Below are 17,024 nucleotides of genomic sequence, written 5' to 3' on the forward strand. Positions count from 1 at the left end.
CGGATTTAGATTATTAATTAGAATGTTAGAATTTACTCTTTGGGGAGAATTTTTTTTAATGAATAAGGGGAGAATTTTCAATAATAAATCTTTATATTGTGACATGGGAAATTTCTCATGTCAGATTATTTTTTTTTTTGACTATAGACTTAAATTTGTTGATTTTGAATATTATTTAGCCTCGAGTTGGTCATACTGATGGACCGCGGAGATTCGATGCGACTGTGTCGCCCCATGTGGTGCCGACCGAAACCCAAAGCTCGAGGTAAAAGAAAATTTGAACTCGAACCGCGCCAATTTAAATATACGAATGAATGTGTCCGATTCAACTTCGATGTATCGGGTATAGTGTGACGAATGGAATGAATGAGAAAAGCGACCGGGCGAACCCGCACTCAGTCGATACCAGCGATCAAGGAGACATCTGGGAGGAGCATCGAGAACGAGGACGTCATGGAAATGGGGACCACGAAGGATCGGAAAATGGAACGACAGGAAAGTATCGAGACTCCACCTGGACACCGAAATTCGAACCAGACTAGGGAATCGACCAATCATCGATTCCGGTAATTTATCGTACGACGGTCGATTGGACGCGCATGTTATTAGTTGCGCTCGAGTGAACGACCACATGTTGATGAAGGAAAGCAAAACGGAAAAAAGCGACAACAAGTTGTTACCCGGCTCAAGCGAAGCCACGTGCAAGAGACCTTTTAAAAAAAAAAAAAAAGAAAAATATTTTTTGAAGATTCGATTACGATTAATTACGTTTTCTGACGACTGCCAATTCGATCAGCCGATGAGTATTGTTAAAAATTGCGAAAAATAGCATCGTTCAATTCGTTTAAACAAAAAAAAAAAAAAAAAAAAAAATGGTGATTAAATTAACTGCGAGGCCGAGATAATCAATTCTAAGAGAAAGGAAAAATTTGTCGAGGAAAAATTGTACCGCCATAGTCGAGATAACAGGATTTGCTAATTGTCTGAGAGGGTCGATCACTGAGTGACTAATTCCGAGTCGTGTCGCCCCTTCAAGGACAATCTGATCAGCTTCGTGATCTGCCGATCCCGCCGATTCCGTGGGGAAAACATCATCGCCGAGGTCACCGCCGCCGTCAGTGCCACCAACGCCGGAATTCCTCGCTGTGCATCCAGGAGGTCGACTGAGCGGGTAAGAGTGGTCGCAGATTGATATTTCACCTGGGTGACCTCACCGCGACCTGCTAGTCGTTTGAATTCGAAGCGAGAGCGCTGATTAAGATATTTTTTTTTGTTTGTTTATTTTCTTTTGGGGAAGTTTCGTACAAAGTCGGAATTAATTCCGAGGTAATTAACTAATGTAATTCGACTACGCAGTTATGGTGACATCATCCAGGTATCGGTGCTAAATATTATTGTAATGAGTGACTGAATAGATGGTACGTTTGTAATTTTTTTGTGTCGCACCTCGAGCTTCGTTCTGCGAGTTACCCGACGGGTAACCACAACCCAATTGCCCCACTGATTAGTTATCGTTGATTTATTTTATTACTGATTATCGAACCCGGCGAAATAAATTAAAAGTTAATTGGTTTTTGTCAAATAAATAACTTTTTGGAAAATTCGAAAATTTATGAAATCGCAACCGCGGAATCGAATGAACATTTTTTTTTGTTTTGTTAAATAAATAATTGTTCTTAGAAAATTCGAACTTTTATTTAATCGCAACAGCGAAATAGAATAAAAATTTTTTTTTGTTAAATAACTAATTTTTTCTAACTCGAACAATTAATTTTTTTTGAAAAAGCGTAAGAGAATAATTTTTTTTGTTGAATAAATGATTCGTAATTATAATTATTTGTTTTTCGAGACTGCGCAGGAGAATAAATTTTTTTTTTTAATAAATAATTTTCTTAAATACAATTATTTATTTATTGAAACAGTGCCAGGAAATGATTTATGTTGTTAAATAAATAATTCTTAAATACACTAATTTTTTTTAACCGAGCAAGAACAGAATTTTTTTTTGTAAATAAACAATTTTCTTAAATTCAAAAATTTAATTGTTGATCGAAACAGCGAAATGAAATAATTTTTCTGTCTCGAAATTTTACTGATAATCGAAACCGGCGACTAAGATTAATTTTTTTTGTATGAACAAATTCGAAGTTTATTATAACAATTTTTTGTGTTGATCGGATTCGTTCTTTAGTTATTGTGTATTTGACTTGAACCTACGACGTTATTTGAACTCGTTATCCGCTGAATAAAACCTTGACTCGAAATTGTACCAGCAAAGTTTTTTTTTATTTAATTATTCTCCGAACCGATCTCCTTGTAATCATCGTATCATCTTTTTGAATCTCTTCGATCTCGACCCGCCGCCCAACGACGATCTACGGCAACTACGAATCGTGGAACGGAAGTTCCTGGCGCCCAACCTACATCGAACCAGGTAAGCCAGACATTTAGGTGGACTTCGTCGGCGCTGTTGACGCCAGCGCAACGAAAAAGCCATTATAATATATATATATATATATATATATATATATATATATATATATATATATATATATATATACAGGGTGTCTCAGAAGTCGTGAGCCACCGGACAGGGTGTGGTAGAAAATTGGATTCTGAATAGAAAAATCCTTTACCATTTTTCGATCAGACCCATAGAAAAATTACTACAAATTTATGAAAATAGACCAATGAGGAGCGCGGTTTAGCGGCAGAACGGTAGGCGCAAGAGCGAGCGAGTGGAAGCGCGACAGGCAATGAGTGCGCGCTCGCTTGCACACGTGTGATATCATTGCTCAGTTATAGCGGGATGCCCGCATGCAATAATAATGATCAATGATACTCCTGTAAATAAAAAAATTAATATTAGAAAAATCATCCCATAGACAGCCCCATAAAATAAAAAATGTGCGATTTTTTGATAATTAAAACTCAAATTTTCGGTGTCACCGAAAAATGAAAAAAAAAAAAAAGCCAACAGTCATATTCAATGATACCCCTGTAATTAAAAAAAAAAAAAAAGTTATAAAAGTACCCCATACACTCTGAGATACAGCCCCATAAAGCCAAAAATTTGCGATTATTTAATGATGAAATTCAAATGATCAGTGTGCACTTGAAGTTAAAAAAAAAAAAGCAATAAAAATAATCAGTGACACTACTGTAGACCAAAAAAATTGAAAAAAATAAAAACTACCCCATAGACAGGGAGATACAGCCCCGTAAAGCCGAAAATTCGCGATTATTTAATAATGAAATTCAAATGATCAGAGTGCACTTGAAGTGAAAAAAAAGCAATAAAAATAATCAGTGACACCACAGTAGGTGAAAAAAATTTTTAAAAATAAAAAACTACCCCATAGACAGGGAGATACAGTCCCATAAAGCCAAAAATTGTGCGATATTTCAATAATTAAAATAGAAATTTTCGACGACTACTCAAAATTTCAAATAAAAATCTAGGACTAATAGTTAACTATACCCATAACAATCAGAAAAAAATTAAAAATTACAAAAACCACCCCATAGACACTAAGATACAGCCTAATAAAACCGAGTATTTCGGGATTATTTAACTTAAAAATTAAAATATTCACAGTGCATTCGAAATAGAAAAAAAATACCAATCAAAATTATCAGTGGTACTTTTGACCATCAGACAAATTTAAAAAATTGTAAAAACACCCCATAGATACCGAAATATGACTTGATAACGCACAAAAATCGGGATTGCTTAGAAATTAAAATTCAAATTATTGGTGCCCATTGAAAATCAACAAAAGAAACCTTTTGTACTTATCGATTAAACTCCTGTGTATCGAAAAAAATTATTATTTAAAAAACACCCCGCAAACTCCGAATTATGATCCCATTAAGCTGAAAATTTCTGATTTTTAGTAATTAAATGCTACTTCTCGGTGTCCGTTGAAAATAAATGAAAAGTATGAAAACTCATTTTCAGATATACTCTTGTAAGCAAAAAAAAAAAAATAAGATTTGAAAAAACACCCCATTAACGGCGAGATAGGACCCCATAAATCCGCTAATTTGTGATTTGTTAGTAATTGAAATTGAAATTCTTGGTGTCCATTTAACAACAACAAGAGAAACCTATTGTACTTTTAAATTACACCCTTAAAAACATAAAAAAACTTAACTCTTGAAAATCCACCGCATAGACACTAACAAACATCCAAATAAAGCCAACAATTCGCGATTTTTCAATAATTAAAATTCAAATTTTCATATGACACCGAAAATTTCGATATCAATTCACAAAAAATCGATAAATCGCGGCTTTATGGAGGCGTATCTTGGGATCTATGGGGTGAATTCTTGAATTTTGATATTTTCATTTATTACAAAAGAGTAAATTGGAAAGTGGAATGAGTTTATGCTCTTTATTTTAAGTGGACACCGAGAATTTCAATTTAAGTCAATTAAAAATCGACAAATAGCGACTGTATGGGGATGTATCTCGGTGTCTGTGGGGTGGATTCTAAAATTTTGATTTATTATTTTATAACAGAGATAACATTAAAAAGTACAATAATTTTCTTTTACTTATTTTGAGTAGACACCGAGAATTTCAATTTAAATCAATAAAAAATCGAACAATTGTGGCATTGTGGGGTTGCCTCTCGGTGTTTATGGGGTGGATTCCAAAATTTTGATTTTTAATTCATAAAAAGGTTAAACTGGAAAGAAAGATAATTTTCTTTGAGTTATTCCGAGTTGACACCGAGAATTTCAACTTAACTTCACAAATAATGGAGAAATCGCAGCTTTATGGGGGTGTATCTCAGTGTCTATGAGGTGGATTCTTAAATTTTGATTTTTCAATTCTTTACAAAGGTTACATTGGAAAGTACGATAATTTTTTTTAAGTTATTTTCAGTGGACACCGAGAATTTCCATTTAAATCAATGGAAAATCGAAAAATCGCGGCGTTATAGGGTTGTCTCCTGATGTTTATAGGGTGGATTCCGAAATTTTCTTTTTTTAATTCATGACAAAGATTGAACTGGAAAGTGGGATAGTTTTCTTTGGCTTATTTTCAGTGGATACCGAAAATTTCAAATTAAATAAATGAAAAATTGACAAATCGCGGCTTTATGGGGGCGCATCTCAGTGTCTATGGGGTGGACTCCATAATTTTGATATTTTTATGTATGACTGACGTTAAATTGAATAGAAGGATTATTTTTTTTTGTTATTTTCAGTGGACACCGAGAATTTCATTGAAAGTAAATTAAACATCGACTTATCGCCAGTTTATGGGGGTGTATCTCGGTGTTTATAGGGTGGATTCCATAATTTTGATATCTTTGTGTATGACCGAGGTTACATTAGATAGGAAGATTATTGTAATTCTGTTATTTTAAGTGAACACCGAGAATTTCAATTTACGTCAAATAAAAATCGACAAATCGCGAGTGTATGGTGTTTTTTTCAAATCTTATTTTTTTTTTGCTTACAAGAGTATATCTGAAAATGAGTTTTCATACTTTTCATTTATTTTCAACGGACACCGAGAAGTAGCATTTTAATTACTAAAAAATCAGAAATTTTCAACTTAATGGGATCATAATTCGGAGTTTGCGGGGTGTTTTTTTAAATAATAATTTTTTTCGATACACAGGAGTTTAATCGATAAGTACAAAAGGTTTCTTTTGTTGATTTTCAATGGGCACCAATAATTTGAATTTTAATTTCTAAGCAATCCCGATTTTTGTGCGTTATCAAGTCATATTTCGGTATCTATGGGGTGTTTTTACAATTTTTTAAATTTGTCTGATGGTCAAAAGTACCACTGATAATTTTGATTGGTATTTTTTTTCTATTTCGAATGCACTGTGAATATTTTAATTTTTAAGTTAAATAATCCCGAAATACTCGGTTTTATTAGGCTGTATCTTAGTGTCTATGGGGTGGTTTTTGTAATTTTTAATTTTTTTCTGATTGTTATGGGTATAGTTAACTATTAGTCCTAGATTTTTATTTGAAATTTTGAGTAGTCGTCGAAAATTTCTATTTTAATTATTGAAATATCGCACAATTTTTGGCTTTATGGGACTGTATCTCCCTGTCTATGGGGTAGTTTTTATTTTTAAAAATTTTCTTCACCTACTGTGGTGTCACTGATTATTTTTATTGCTTTTTTTTCACTTCAAGTGCACTCTGATCATTTGAATTTCATTATTAAATAATCGCGAATTTTCGGCTTTACGGGGCTGTATCTCCCTGTCTATGGGGTAGTTTTTTATTTTTTTTCAATTTTTTTGGTCTACAGTAGTGTCACTGATTATTTTTATTGCTTTTTTTTTTAACTTCAAGTGCACATTGATCATTTGAATTTCATCATTAAATAATCGCAAATTTTTGGCTTTATGGGGCTGTATCTCAGAGTGTATGGTGTACTTTTATAACTTTTCTTTTTTTTTTTAATTACAGGGGTATCATTGAATATGACTGTTGGCTTTTTTTTTCATTTTTCGGTGACACCGAAAATTTGAGTTTTAATTATCAAAAAATCGCACATTTTTTATTTTATGGGGCTGTCTATGGGATGATTTTTCTAATATTAATTTTTTTTTATTTACAGGAGTATCATTGATCATTATTATTGCATGCGGGCATCCCGCTATAACTGAGCAATGATATCACACGTGTGCAAGCGAGCGCGCACTCATTGCCTGTCGCGCTTCCACTCGCTCGCTCTTGCGCCTACCGTTCTGCCGCTAAACCGCGCTCCTCATTGGTCTATTTTCATAAATTTGTAGTAATTTTTCTATGGGTCTGATCGAAAAATGGTAAAGGACTTTTCTATTCAGAATCCAATTTTCTACCACACCCTGTCCGGTGGCTCACGACTTCTGAGACACCCTGTATATTTCTTGTGTGCGTGTGTATGTCACTGAACTCTTCCTAGACGGCTGGACCGATTTTGATGAAATTTTTTGTACAGTTCAAGGGGATTCGAGGATGGTTTAGATTCACAATTTAATCCACTGGAATATGTTTATTTAACTAATTCTTCATTTATAAATAGTTGTTAATCTTGGAATGTTTTACATTGAATCCGGTAGACTGCGCTACCATCGCAGCGTCAAATATTAAATATTATTCTATTTTAATTTCAGTTTGTCCCGACAGTTGGCGCTGCGATCGAATTGACAAAAATATTTGAAATTTTGTGTTATTATTGTGTTCGTTCAAGTCGTGTGCTAATTAAAATATTAACTACGAATAGAAATTGATGTTTGAAGAGTTTTGAAGTGTGCCTAAAAAACGATAATATTTTTCATCAAAACCGTCCAGACTGTTACAGTTTATTGAAGAATGTTTGAAATTTTCGAATTAACGACGTGTGTACAGGACAACGTCTGTCGGGTCTGCTAGTAGACATATATAATCAAATTGGATGTATTGACACAGAAGTATTGCTGATAATTTAAATAGCTAATCTACATTGTAATCGTTGACTACAGCACGTAGCGCAACTGGTAGGGGTCGAGATTTCCACGCAGGCAGACCAGGTTCGAATCCCGCCACAGCTTAATCTTTAAATTTTTTCAGGCTCATCAATCCCCCATGCACTATCAAATATGAAATTAATCTTCAGATAACTATTACCATAAAAATAAATAAATTATTTCACGAAATTTCAGCTCAAATTCAAAAATTTTTTTTTTTCAATAAGAGTTCATCGCGAACTCACGGTGAATTAACGGTAAACTCACGGTGAATTTATAGTGAACTTACGGTAAATTCTCGATGAATTCACCGTTAATTCACCGTGAAAAGACCGTTTATAAATTGCCCAAACAAACGGTATATTCACCGTGAATTCACCGTGACTTCACTGTGAAATCACCGTGAACTCAAGGCTGCAAGGGTAGACCTGAAATTAGACATGATCACGCCTGATCAGGTCTGTCCATGCCTGTTCATGTCTGAAGTGTTAAATACGTTCAGGCCTGACCAGGCCTGTTCATGCCTGGCCAGGTATGTTCATGTCTGAAGTGTTAAATACGTTTAGGCCTGTCCATGCCTGACTAGACCTGTTCATGCCTATTCATGTCTGTTCTTCTCTTAACCCGGAAAAAATTGATCAGACCTGTCCATGTTTGATCATGTTTGATTTCGTGTTGAAAAAAATTAAAACTTAAATGTTATTTTCAGTCTGGAAAAAATTTTTTATAGAACTCTAGACTGCAGTTCTATGTTTAAAATTAATTTGTTCCTCATGACACATCAATTTCTGTCCCCTTATTAATTTTAACTGTACATAGTCCAGTCAGCGTGGAAAAAAATGGGATTTGTTGGCAACTTTTCGACAAAATGGTCCGATTTTGGATTTTTTTTTTTTTTAAATACTCAAAAAAATATTCTGAACATTTGTGTGTATGTGGGAAGTGTTGCTTTTTTTTTGTTTGAAAAATAGCGTTTTAGCGTTGAGCTTCAAATTAAAATATCTCGGAAACTACGTAAAAGTAGTCAAGACATATTGCGTATGAAATTTAGAAAATTAAATAAGGAATATAATGAGCCGAATCCGATGTCTCTACTACCAATAGTTTACGAGATATTAATTTTTTAATGAAAAAAAAACGCGGTTCCGCACGAGCGCTTATAAACAAATAGCTGTAACTCCGTAATAAAATCGATCGATTTACTTTTTTTTTTTTTTTTTTTAATTAAAGCTTTTACTGTCTTTTATAAAAAAAAAAATTGGCTAAGCTTAAAAAAATTTTTTCAAATTTATATGAATAATTGTCAGTTTTTTTATTCATGCAATAAAAAATAGTTAAAATGAAAAAAAAAATTTTTTTTTTGCATAAATAAATTTTTTCGGCAATAAAGAATTGACCTGAAAAAAAAAAAAAATGGAAAAAAATTTTTTTTAATATGAAATTACAGATGACTAGTTTAAAAAAATATGCGCTCTACGGGGTTTCGATGTTGGGACCTGAGGAATTGAACATGCGTCATTCCCCTCAACCGCTGGCGGAGAAAAATGGGGGAAATAATCATAATGTAAGGCAAATAATAACAATAGTAAGCGGCTGCTTAGAAACTCGGAGTAATTTCTGTTTTCATATTTTTCTTGTAATTTTTTGTTTCTTTTCAGTCTTAATTAACTTTTAAAAAATCGATTCAACAATAAAGGTATCAAACGATTCCAAATTTTATGAATCGTGAAGATATCCTATCGTGTGGGGAACTTTTTTTTTTTAATTTTTTCTATTTGTTTAAACAAATCATTATTTAACAAAAAAAAAAATCACTCCCACAATATAGGTATCAAACGATTCCAAATTTTATGAATCATGAAGATATCCTATGGTGTGGAGAATTTTTTTTTTTATTTAATTTTTTTCATTTGTTTAAACAAATTGTTAGTTAACGAAAAAACATCATTTACACAATATAGGTATCAAACGATTCCAAATTTCATAAATCGTGAATATATCCTATCGGGTGAGGAATTTTTTTTATTTAATTTTTTCTATTTGTTTAAACAAATCATTATTTAACAAAAAAAAATCACTCCCACAACATCGGTATCAAACGATTCCCAGTTTTACGAATCGTCAAGATATCCTATCATGCGGGGTACTATTTTTCTCTTATTTTTTTCATTTGTTCAAACAAATCATTAGTTAACAAAAAAAAAAATTCATACTCACAATATAGGTATCAAACGATTCGAAATTATATGAATCGTGAAGAAATCCTATCGTGTGGGGAACTTTTTTTTTTAATGAATTTTTTTTTGTTGATTAATGATTTGTTTAAACAAATAGAAAAAATTAATAAAAAAAAAAAAGTTCCCCACCCGATAGGACATCTTCACGATTTATGAAATTCGGAATCGTTTGATACCTATATTGTGGGAGTGATTTTTTTTTTGTTAAATAATGATTTGTTTAAACAAATAGAAAAAATTAAAAAAATAAAGTTCCTCACACGATAGGATATCTTCACGATTCATAAAATTTGGAATCGTTTGATACCTTTATTGTTGAATCGATTTTTTAAAAGTTCATTAAGACTTTGAAAAAAAAAACCAAAAATTACAAGAAACATATGAAAACAGAAATTACTCCGAGTTTCTGAGCGGCCGCTTACTATTGTTATTATTTGCCTTACATTATGATTATTTCCCCCATTTTTCTCCACCAGCGGTTGAGGGGAATGGCGCATGCTCAATTCCTCAGGTCCCAACATCGAAACCCCGTAGAGCTCATAATTTTTTAAACTAGTCATCTGTAATTTCGTATTAAAAAAAATTTTTTTCCATTTTTTTTTTTTTTTCAGGTCAATTCTTTATTGCCGAAAAAATTTATTTATGCAAAAAAAATATTTTTTTTTTCATTTTAACTATTTTTTATTGCATGAATAAAAAAACTGACAATTATTCATATAAATTCGAAAAAATTTTTTTAAGCTTAGCCAATTTTTTTGCTTATAAAAGACAGTAAAAGCTTTAATTAAAAAAAAAAAAAGTCAATCGATCGATTTTATTGCGGAGTTACAGCTATTTGTTTATAAGCGCTCGTGCGGAACCGCGTTTTTTTTTCATTAAAAGATTAATATCTCGTAAACTATTGGTAGTAGAGACATCGGATTCGGCTCATTATATTCCTTATTTAATTTTCTAAATTTCATACGCAATATGTCTTGACTACTTTTACGTAGTTTCCGAGATATTTTAATTTAAAGCTCAACGCTAAAACGCTATTTTTCAAACAAAAAAAAAGCAACACTTCCCACATACACACAAATGTTCAGAATATTTTTCTGAGTATTTAAAAAAAAAAAAAATCCAAAATCGGACCATTTTGTCGAAAAGTTGCCAACAAACCACTTTTTTTTCCACGCCGACTGGACTAACAACTTTAATTGAAGGCTTAAGCGTAATGTTTTTGATTTTTCATGCTAAAACAATGATTTTTACTATAATTTTCAACGCAATAACACAAAATTTTTAATGTGTTCCAGGGAATACGCGAAAAACAAGATTTTGAGTAGAAATTTGAGTTTAATTGCTTGCAAATACCAAAATCTATCAGTTGATATCGATAGGCGATAAGTCCTTTCAAGGTGTCTGTTACTATCTTAAGCTACGCCTTTGTTCATTGCAGTAATATTAAAGATTGCAAAATTGTAGAACACACAGATCATACTTAGTCACCTTTACGTTTTAAATAAAAAAACAACTGTAAAATTAAAAAAAAACAACAAAATCACAATTCTGGAATAAACTTTAAAGAAATATTTTTTTATTACTGTGCATAGAGCCATATGTTAATGGAGCGAAAAAATACATAGCTGTTCCAAATAAATCACTCTAATATATAATTAATTATTAATTATTAATAAATCAGGTACAGTTAACTTCGTTAACTGTAAGGAATATTAACGTATAAAATTTAAATTACTTGAAGTAGTTTGAAAGATGTCTCCAAGTAAGCATAAATCATTTGATCAAGAGGGAAGGCATCAGTCTGGAGAACGCAGCGTCTACGGTTCGAATTCTCACAAGCACCACTTTTTTTTTTTGGACCTGATCGAGTCGGACATGAACAGATCTGATTAGACCTGAAGACTCATGCCTGTTCATGTCTAATCAGATCTGATTATTTTTTCCCGAGTATATATGATGCAAAGAATGCATTCAATGACAAAAATTTAAAAAAAGCTGATGAGGATTTCATGCATAGTTTTGGATATGTCAAAAAAAATCTTTGAATTTTGGATCTAATTCATGTTTCAGAAATACGTGGTTAGTCAAATCAATAAAAAATGCATGAGCCTCATTATCATCAACCTCAAAAATATAAAATTAAAAAAAAAATCAGAGAGGTTCACCTCAAAAATTACCCGATTTCTTATGAAATGCCGAATATATATCAATGAATTAAATAGTTTGATTTGTTCTCGTTTAGTTTACATTGAGTTAAATTTTGTAAAAGTAAAAAGACTTACATTTGACCAAATCAGTGGATTTGGCGTTCAAAATAGTAAATTTACAGTACAAATATAGTAAAGTTATGATAAAATGAAGATGAGTTCATAATAAAATAAGTAACGCTCAATTCACATATGAATCATATTATTCTGTTTAGTTCAAAGGAAAATTCACCAAAGATGAAGGTGATTTTAAATTTTAAAAATTATAAGCATCTAGCATAGTGGAATAGATTTGAATTAAAAATTAAGAAGAAGAAAAACAAATATCCTTTACACCAGAGAAACATCGTTCGTTAAAAATAAATCATGACAAATTTTTCGTAAGTTTTTCTCTAAACATCGAAACTTCTCCAAATTATTGTTATTCCACTATTAGTATTTTAATTTATTATTCACCATTTTGACTGATAAAAAGAATTTATCGTTAAAAAAATATGAATATACATCAAACTCACTGTATATTTGTTCAGGACATGAAATCGCAAAAGACTTTTAAATTTACCAATTGCATTTTCAAATTGCAAATCTTATCAAAACCACAAAAAAAACTTACTTTAGTGAGAAGTTGTGGCCTATTTTCCAATTTTTTATATTGCCCATTATTTATTTGAGTTGATTGGATTACAGTCGTAGCTTCCGACCCAGAAGTTTGATTAGCTTTGAAAAGTTTTGATCTTTCTATAAGTTTCTGTAAATTTTCTAGTATTCGTGCCTCTTCTCGTTTTCGTGAAGGAGGCCAATTCGGTCGAACTGTATGAATGAAATTGATGATCGGAAATTCCTGTAACACTTACACACATGCACACATAGTTGCGCAAACTAAGCATTCTTACTGTTGATTGTGCAATTAGTCTAAATTCTATGATATTCAATCTGCTAGTTTTTTTTTTTTTAGCAATAAATAGCTATTAATTTCTGAACCCATGAGAAACTAAATTTATTTGCAATAAAATTCTACTAAATGCATGAAAATAGGCTTACAGCTTTAATAGTGTACTCTTGCTGATGAAAGCAAACCCTTTTTTAAAAATACTAAAGTTGGATCACTATACAGTCAATAATTTAGCAAATGAAAGCATTTAAAGCATCTGATTTTGCCGGATCATTTATGCAAAGGCACACCTTTAATGGTTGTTGGAGTATGTTGTTGCTAATGACACTAGTTTCTGCAATAGTTGCTTGACTGAGAAGACGACGACTTGGTAAACATCGGTTACGATTTGTTATTTCTTTTTGTATAACATTCTTGGTTAAATTATCTTCGTTAGTATAATTTTTATTTTGTAAGAGTTTAACCGTTTCTTCCACCAATGGTTCATTCATTTCGCTTTACTCCATGAAAGCAAAATGTGGTTTGATTTAGAATTATAATTTCTTGTTATCATTCGAACAAGTCTCAGTATGCAGCTCAATCTGCTACTGCTGCGACTGTAAACACCCCACACGTATCTGTATTCACCCTCTCTAGATTCCAACCTATCCCTACTATTTTGATGTTTCATTACTATAGGTATATACCAGCTGGCTTATGAGTATTGAAGCTAGGCGCACGGACATATTGATAAAGCGCAAGTCTCCAGACTTCAGTACCGTTTCACTATTATCAGAGATTCAAATTGATTCTAGAAAAACCATTTCATAATTAAAGAGTACATTCATTTTCAGCTTGATATAATTGATACATATTTTTGAAATGGTTTAAGATTAAATTACAAAATAATATTTTTTTTTTTTAACTTTCCGCTAAGAAAATCGAAGATTTTCAAAAATTGGGAAGTTGTTGATTTCACTCTGTTTTGCCAAAATCGAATTTTCATCAGATCTCGACGTTTGAAGGTCTCAGGAAGCTTCACTGACTACACCCGCGATGCTCTCTCTCTCTCTCTCTCTCTCTCTCTCTCTCTCTCTCTCTCTCTCTCTCTCTCTCTCTGTGTGTGTGTGTGTGTGTGTGTGTGTGTGTGTGTGTGTGTGTGTGTGTGTGTGTGTGTGTGTGTGTTTGACGGGAATAGTCAGGGAAGCTTCCTGTGACCTTCAAACGTCGAGATCTGATGAAAACTCGATTTTTGCAAAACGGGGTGAATACAATAACTTCACGATTTTTGAAAATCTGAGATTTTTAGTGGGAAGTTAAAAATAGTGATTTATTAAACTCCTATCAAACTTTTGAGCTCGAAGAGCTCAAAAACATAATAAATGCAATTTCGAGCGCTTAATTACGAAAGTCGCGGGAATTTGCAGCCATGGCCTTCAGGGTCAACCGTTTTTCTAATTTTTTTTTTAATTTTGAATGTATAACATTGTTACGTTCCCAAATTTTGGGATTAATTATTTTTAAATTTAAATAATTTATTTAAGTCCAGATTTTGACCTCGTTAGGATGTCAATAGACCCCAGGTGGGTCATGTCACTGATTCCTCCGCGAAGTACTTTATTTTATATGGTTTAATAATTCAGATTTTTAATTTATTTGAAAAACATATATTTTAATATTTTAACTTTTTAATTTACCTGCCTACAGGTAATGGATAGAGTGCCTGAACGCTGGCTAGCGCTCTGGGCGATTTCACCAGGGTGGAATGCTGATAAGCGCTGTCAACCCTGGGTGAAGGTAATAATAAGTACCCATTTCAATTGATTGACAATTAAATAAGTATTTATCAATAAAGGATTAGCAGGCTCAGCCTCGGACCAGCAGAGATTGCTTCTCTGCTAAGTCCTCGGACTGACTGTTTCAGAGAAAGTCTGGAGACAGAATATATATATATATATATATATATATATATATATTAGGGTGGGTCAAAAAAATCAACTATTTTTTTTTTTACAATTAATACGGAAAAATGGGTTACTAGGCACCTTAAAAAAATTCTCACCAAATATGAACTCTTAATTTTAATAGGAAGATCCTCCGCGTCGCAGTGTTTCATTTTTTTCTCAGTCCAATAGAAAAAAATTCATTCCTCATCATTAATTGGTCGTACAGAAAAAATTTTTTTAAGAATTTTGTAGGAAATTTAATGCTCTACAAAAAAGGTATCTTATGTTTTTTCCGTAAACCTCACCATTTCACTAATATTGAAGATTTAAGATTGATTATTTTAAGTCAAATGTCACTTTTGTTTATGAATTTTATAACTCGACAAGAAATGGCTATTATTGAATGGGCAATAGAAATTTTTGTAGCAAATTAACTGCTCTATAAGAATGGTATCTTATGTTTTGGCGATTAAATTAATCGTTCGAAAGATATTCATCATCAAACTTTTATGTATATCGATTTTAAGAGTTTTTGATTAAATAATCGAAAAATTTCAATTTAATCTATCAGTTTTGAGAAAATTTACACGAAAAAAATTTTTTTTCATCAACTGAGAAACTTCAAAATGTTTTTCAAGCTTTTTTTTATGTGTAAGTATTTTTATCTACATTTAAAAAAATAAATTGTACATTATTTATCGCTTAGTTAATCATTTATCAATAAAAAAGCAAAGTTTTCATTATAAATATATTATGATTTCAGTTTTAGAAAAAAAAATGTCCAATTAGTTATAAGAAAGTTTTTTATTTCAATTTTCAACTGAGCTATTTATTTTCAAACAATTTTTTGTTGCAAGTAGGGTAGTTTTTTCGATGCTCTTTCACAACTTGCAATAAAAATTGAAATTGCTCTTCGTCTTTCGTTAAGCATTGGTTATATTCACTTACTAATGCGACACCTCGCTCTGCCACATCATTAACAACTTTCAATTGTGCGAAAAATTCTTTATTTTCATTATAACTCTCATCAGTAGACCATAAATCAATATTTTTGTCAAGAAAATCATACGGCAGATCAAAGATCTCAAAAAGTTTTAATGACTTCTTAGAAACAAAGTCACTTATATTTTTTTGCAGAATTAAATGTAAATTTTTTCTATCAATAATAAATCTTCTTGCTTTAGAATCTGTACCTTCGCGAGTCTTAACAGCTTCGACAATATTCTTCTTTATGTCTAATGGAACGGTATCATCAAAAAGTGATAAAATAGCAAGTTCATCACTTAAGTACCATAAATGTGAAGTCATTTTTTCACATGTAGCCAAGGAAATTAAAGAATTAATTTTACTGTACTCAATTAAATTTTTCATAAACTCTAAGTCGTGATTAGCAGCAGAAGTCGCAGAAGTTGATGAAAACCAAGCTTTTACATACACCATAACTATGAAAATACAAAATTGTCGAAGACCATCCAATTCTTTCTTAGAAAGGTCAAATTCATCTCTAAAAATAAACATTTTTAGGCAATAAATTGCCTTTGCCATCCATTTTGCATGATGAACTGCACCAGGACGCTTGACGAAAACTTGCTCTCGTGGCATTTCTCCCAGAAAAATTAATGACAATTCCAATATTTCTTTATAGTCATCTCGGGGTTGCGATAACTACCAAAAGTAATCAATTATTCGTAAAAAATCAAAAATTATCCTCTACACTTAAAATTGTATTTAAATAATACCTGTAAGTATCGCTTAATAAATGAAGATAGATTATTTTTTTCATTCGTAATAATATTAGCAACAATACTATCTTCAACACCAGATTTATACTTCGTTTTATCGAATGTGTCCCAAAATTTTTTGAATCTGCCAAATATTGGAATATTTGGTCCGGATGATACTAGCCAATAGACTTCGAATACACTCCTTAAAATGATCTCATAAATATGATGGCGACATGGTAACCAAATTAATTCTTTTCTTAAGGCCTTTTCAATTTCTTTACATGTACCATGATGGATTCCTGTATAGTAAAAATAGATAATTACACTTTAAGTTCTGTATTTAATAAAAATTGTAACGCATATTTAAAATCTATAAATAAATAAAGAATTATAACTAATGGGCACGTGTCGAAAATTTAATTAATGTATGAAAACAATTCAACTAGAACGATGAAAATAAAATTTTCTTTTAAATATTTTATCATTGATTAGTTACCCGTATTAACCGCAGTCGTGTCAAAACACATCGCCTTGATGTAACTAATAATACCCCATTGATTTAAC

General features: G+C 31.7%; 2 protein-coding genes across 5 annotated transcripts in view; both read right to left on the minus strand.

The window, feature by feature from the left end:
- LOC141536652 (uncharacterized) overlaps positions 1-13,400 on the minus strand; it is a 230,481-nt gene extending 217,081 nt beyond the window's left edge. For all 4 annotated transcript variants that reach the window (XM_074257323.1, XM_074257321.1, XM_074257320.1 and 1 more), the window contains exons 1-2: positions 13,102-13,400; positions 12,533-12,760 (exon numbers count right to left, since the gene is read on the minus strand). In XM_074257323.1, coding sequence (XP_074113424.1) covers positions 12,533-12,760; positions 13,102-13,302 — 429 coding nt within the window. In that variant the 5' untranslated portion in view covers positions 13,303-13,400. The remainder of the gene's footprint in view (positions 1-12,532; positions 12,761-13,101) is intronic.
- A 2,121-nt stretch (positions 13,401-15,521) lies between these two features.
- Positions 15,522-16,583, minus strand: LOC141535993 (uncharacterized). Its single transcript, XM_074256187.1, has 2 exons — positions 16,476-16,583; positions 15,522-16,401 (listed from the first exon to the last, which is right to left on the minus strand). The coding sequence occupies exon 2, from the start codon at positions 16,336-16,338 to the stop codon at positions 15,562-15,564; it is 777 nt and encodes a 258-aa protein (XP_074112288.1). The 5' UTR covers positions 16,339-16,401; positions 16,476-16,583; the 3' UTR covers positions 15,522-15,561.
- Positions 16,584-17,024: the final 441 nt, after the last annotated feature.

The sequence above is a fragment of the Cotesia typhae genome, unplaced genomic scaffold (genome assembly GCF_013202065.1).
Source record: "Cotesia typhae breed Kobodo isofemale line unplaced genomic scaffold, CoteBio_Ctyphae scaffold_152, whole genome shotgun sequence".
In the NCBI taxonomy this organism is placed as follows: Eukaryota; Metazoa; Arthropoda; class Insecta; order Hymenoptera; family Braconidae; genus Cotesia; species Cotesia typhae.

Bases quoted from the DNA above. Each gene is read 5' to 3' on its own strand.
- LOC141535993 (XM_074256187.1), bottom strand. From the start codon at position 16,338: ATGCCACGAGAGCAAGTTTTCGTCAAGCGTCCTGGTGCAGTTCATCAT.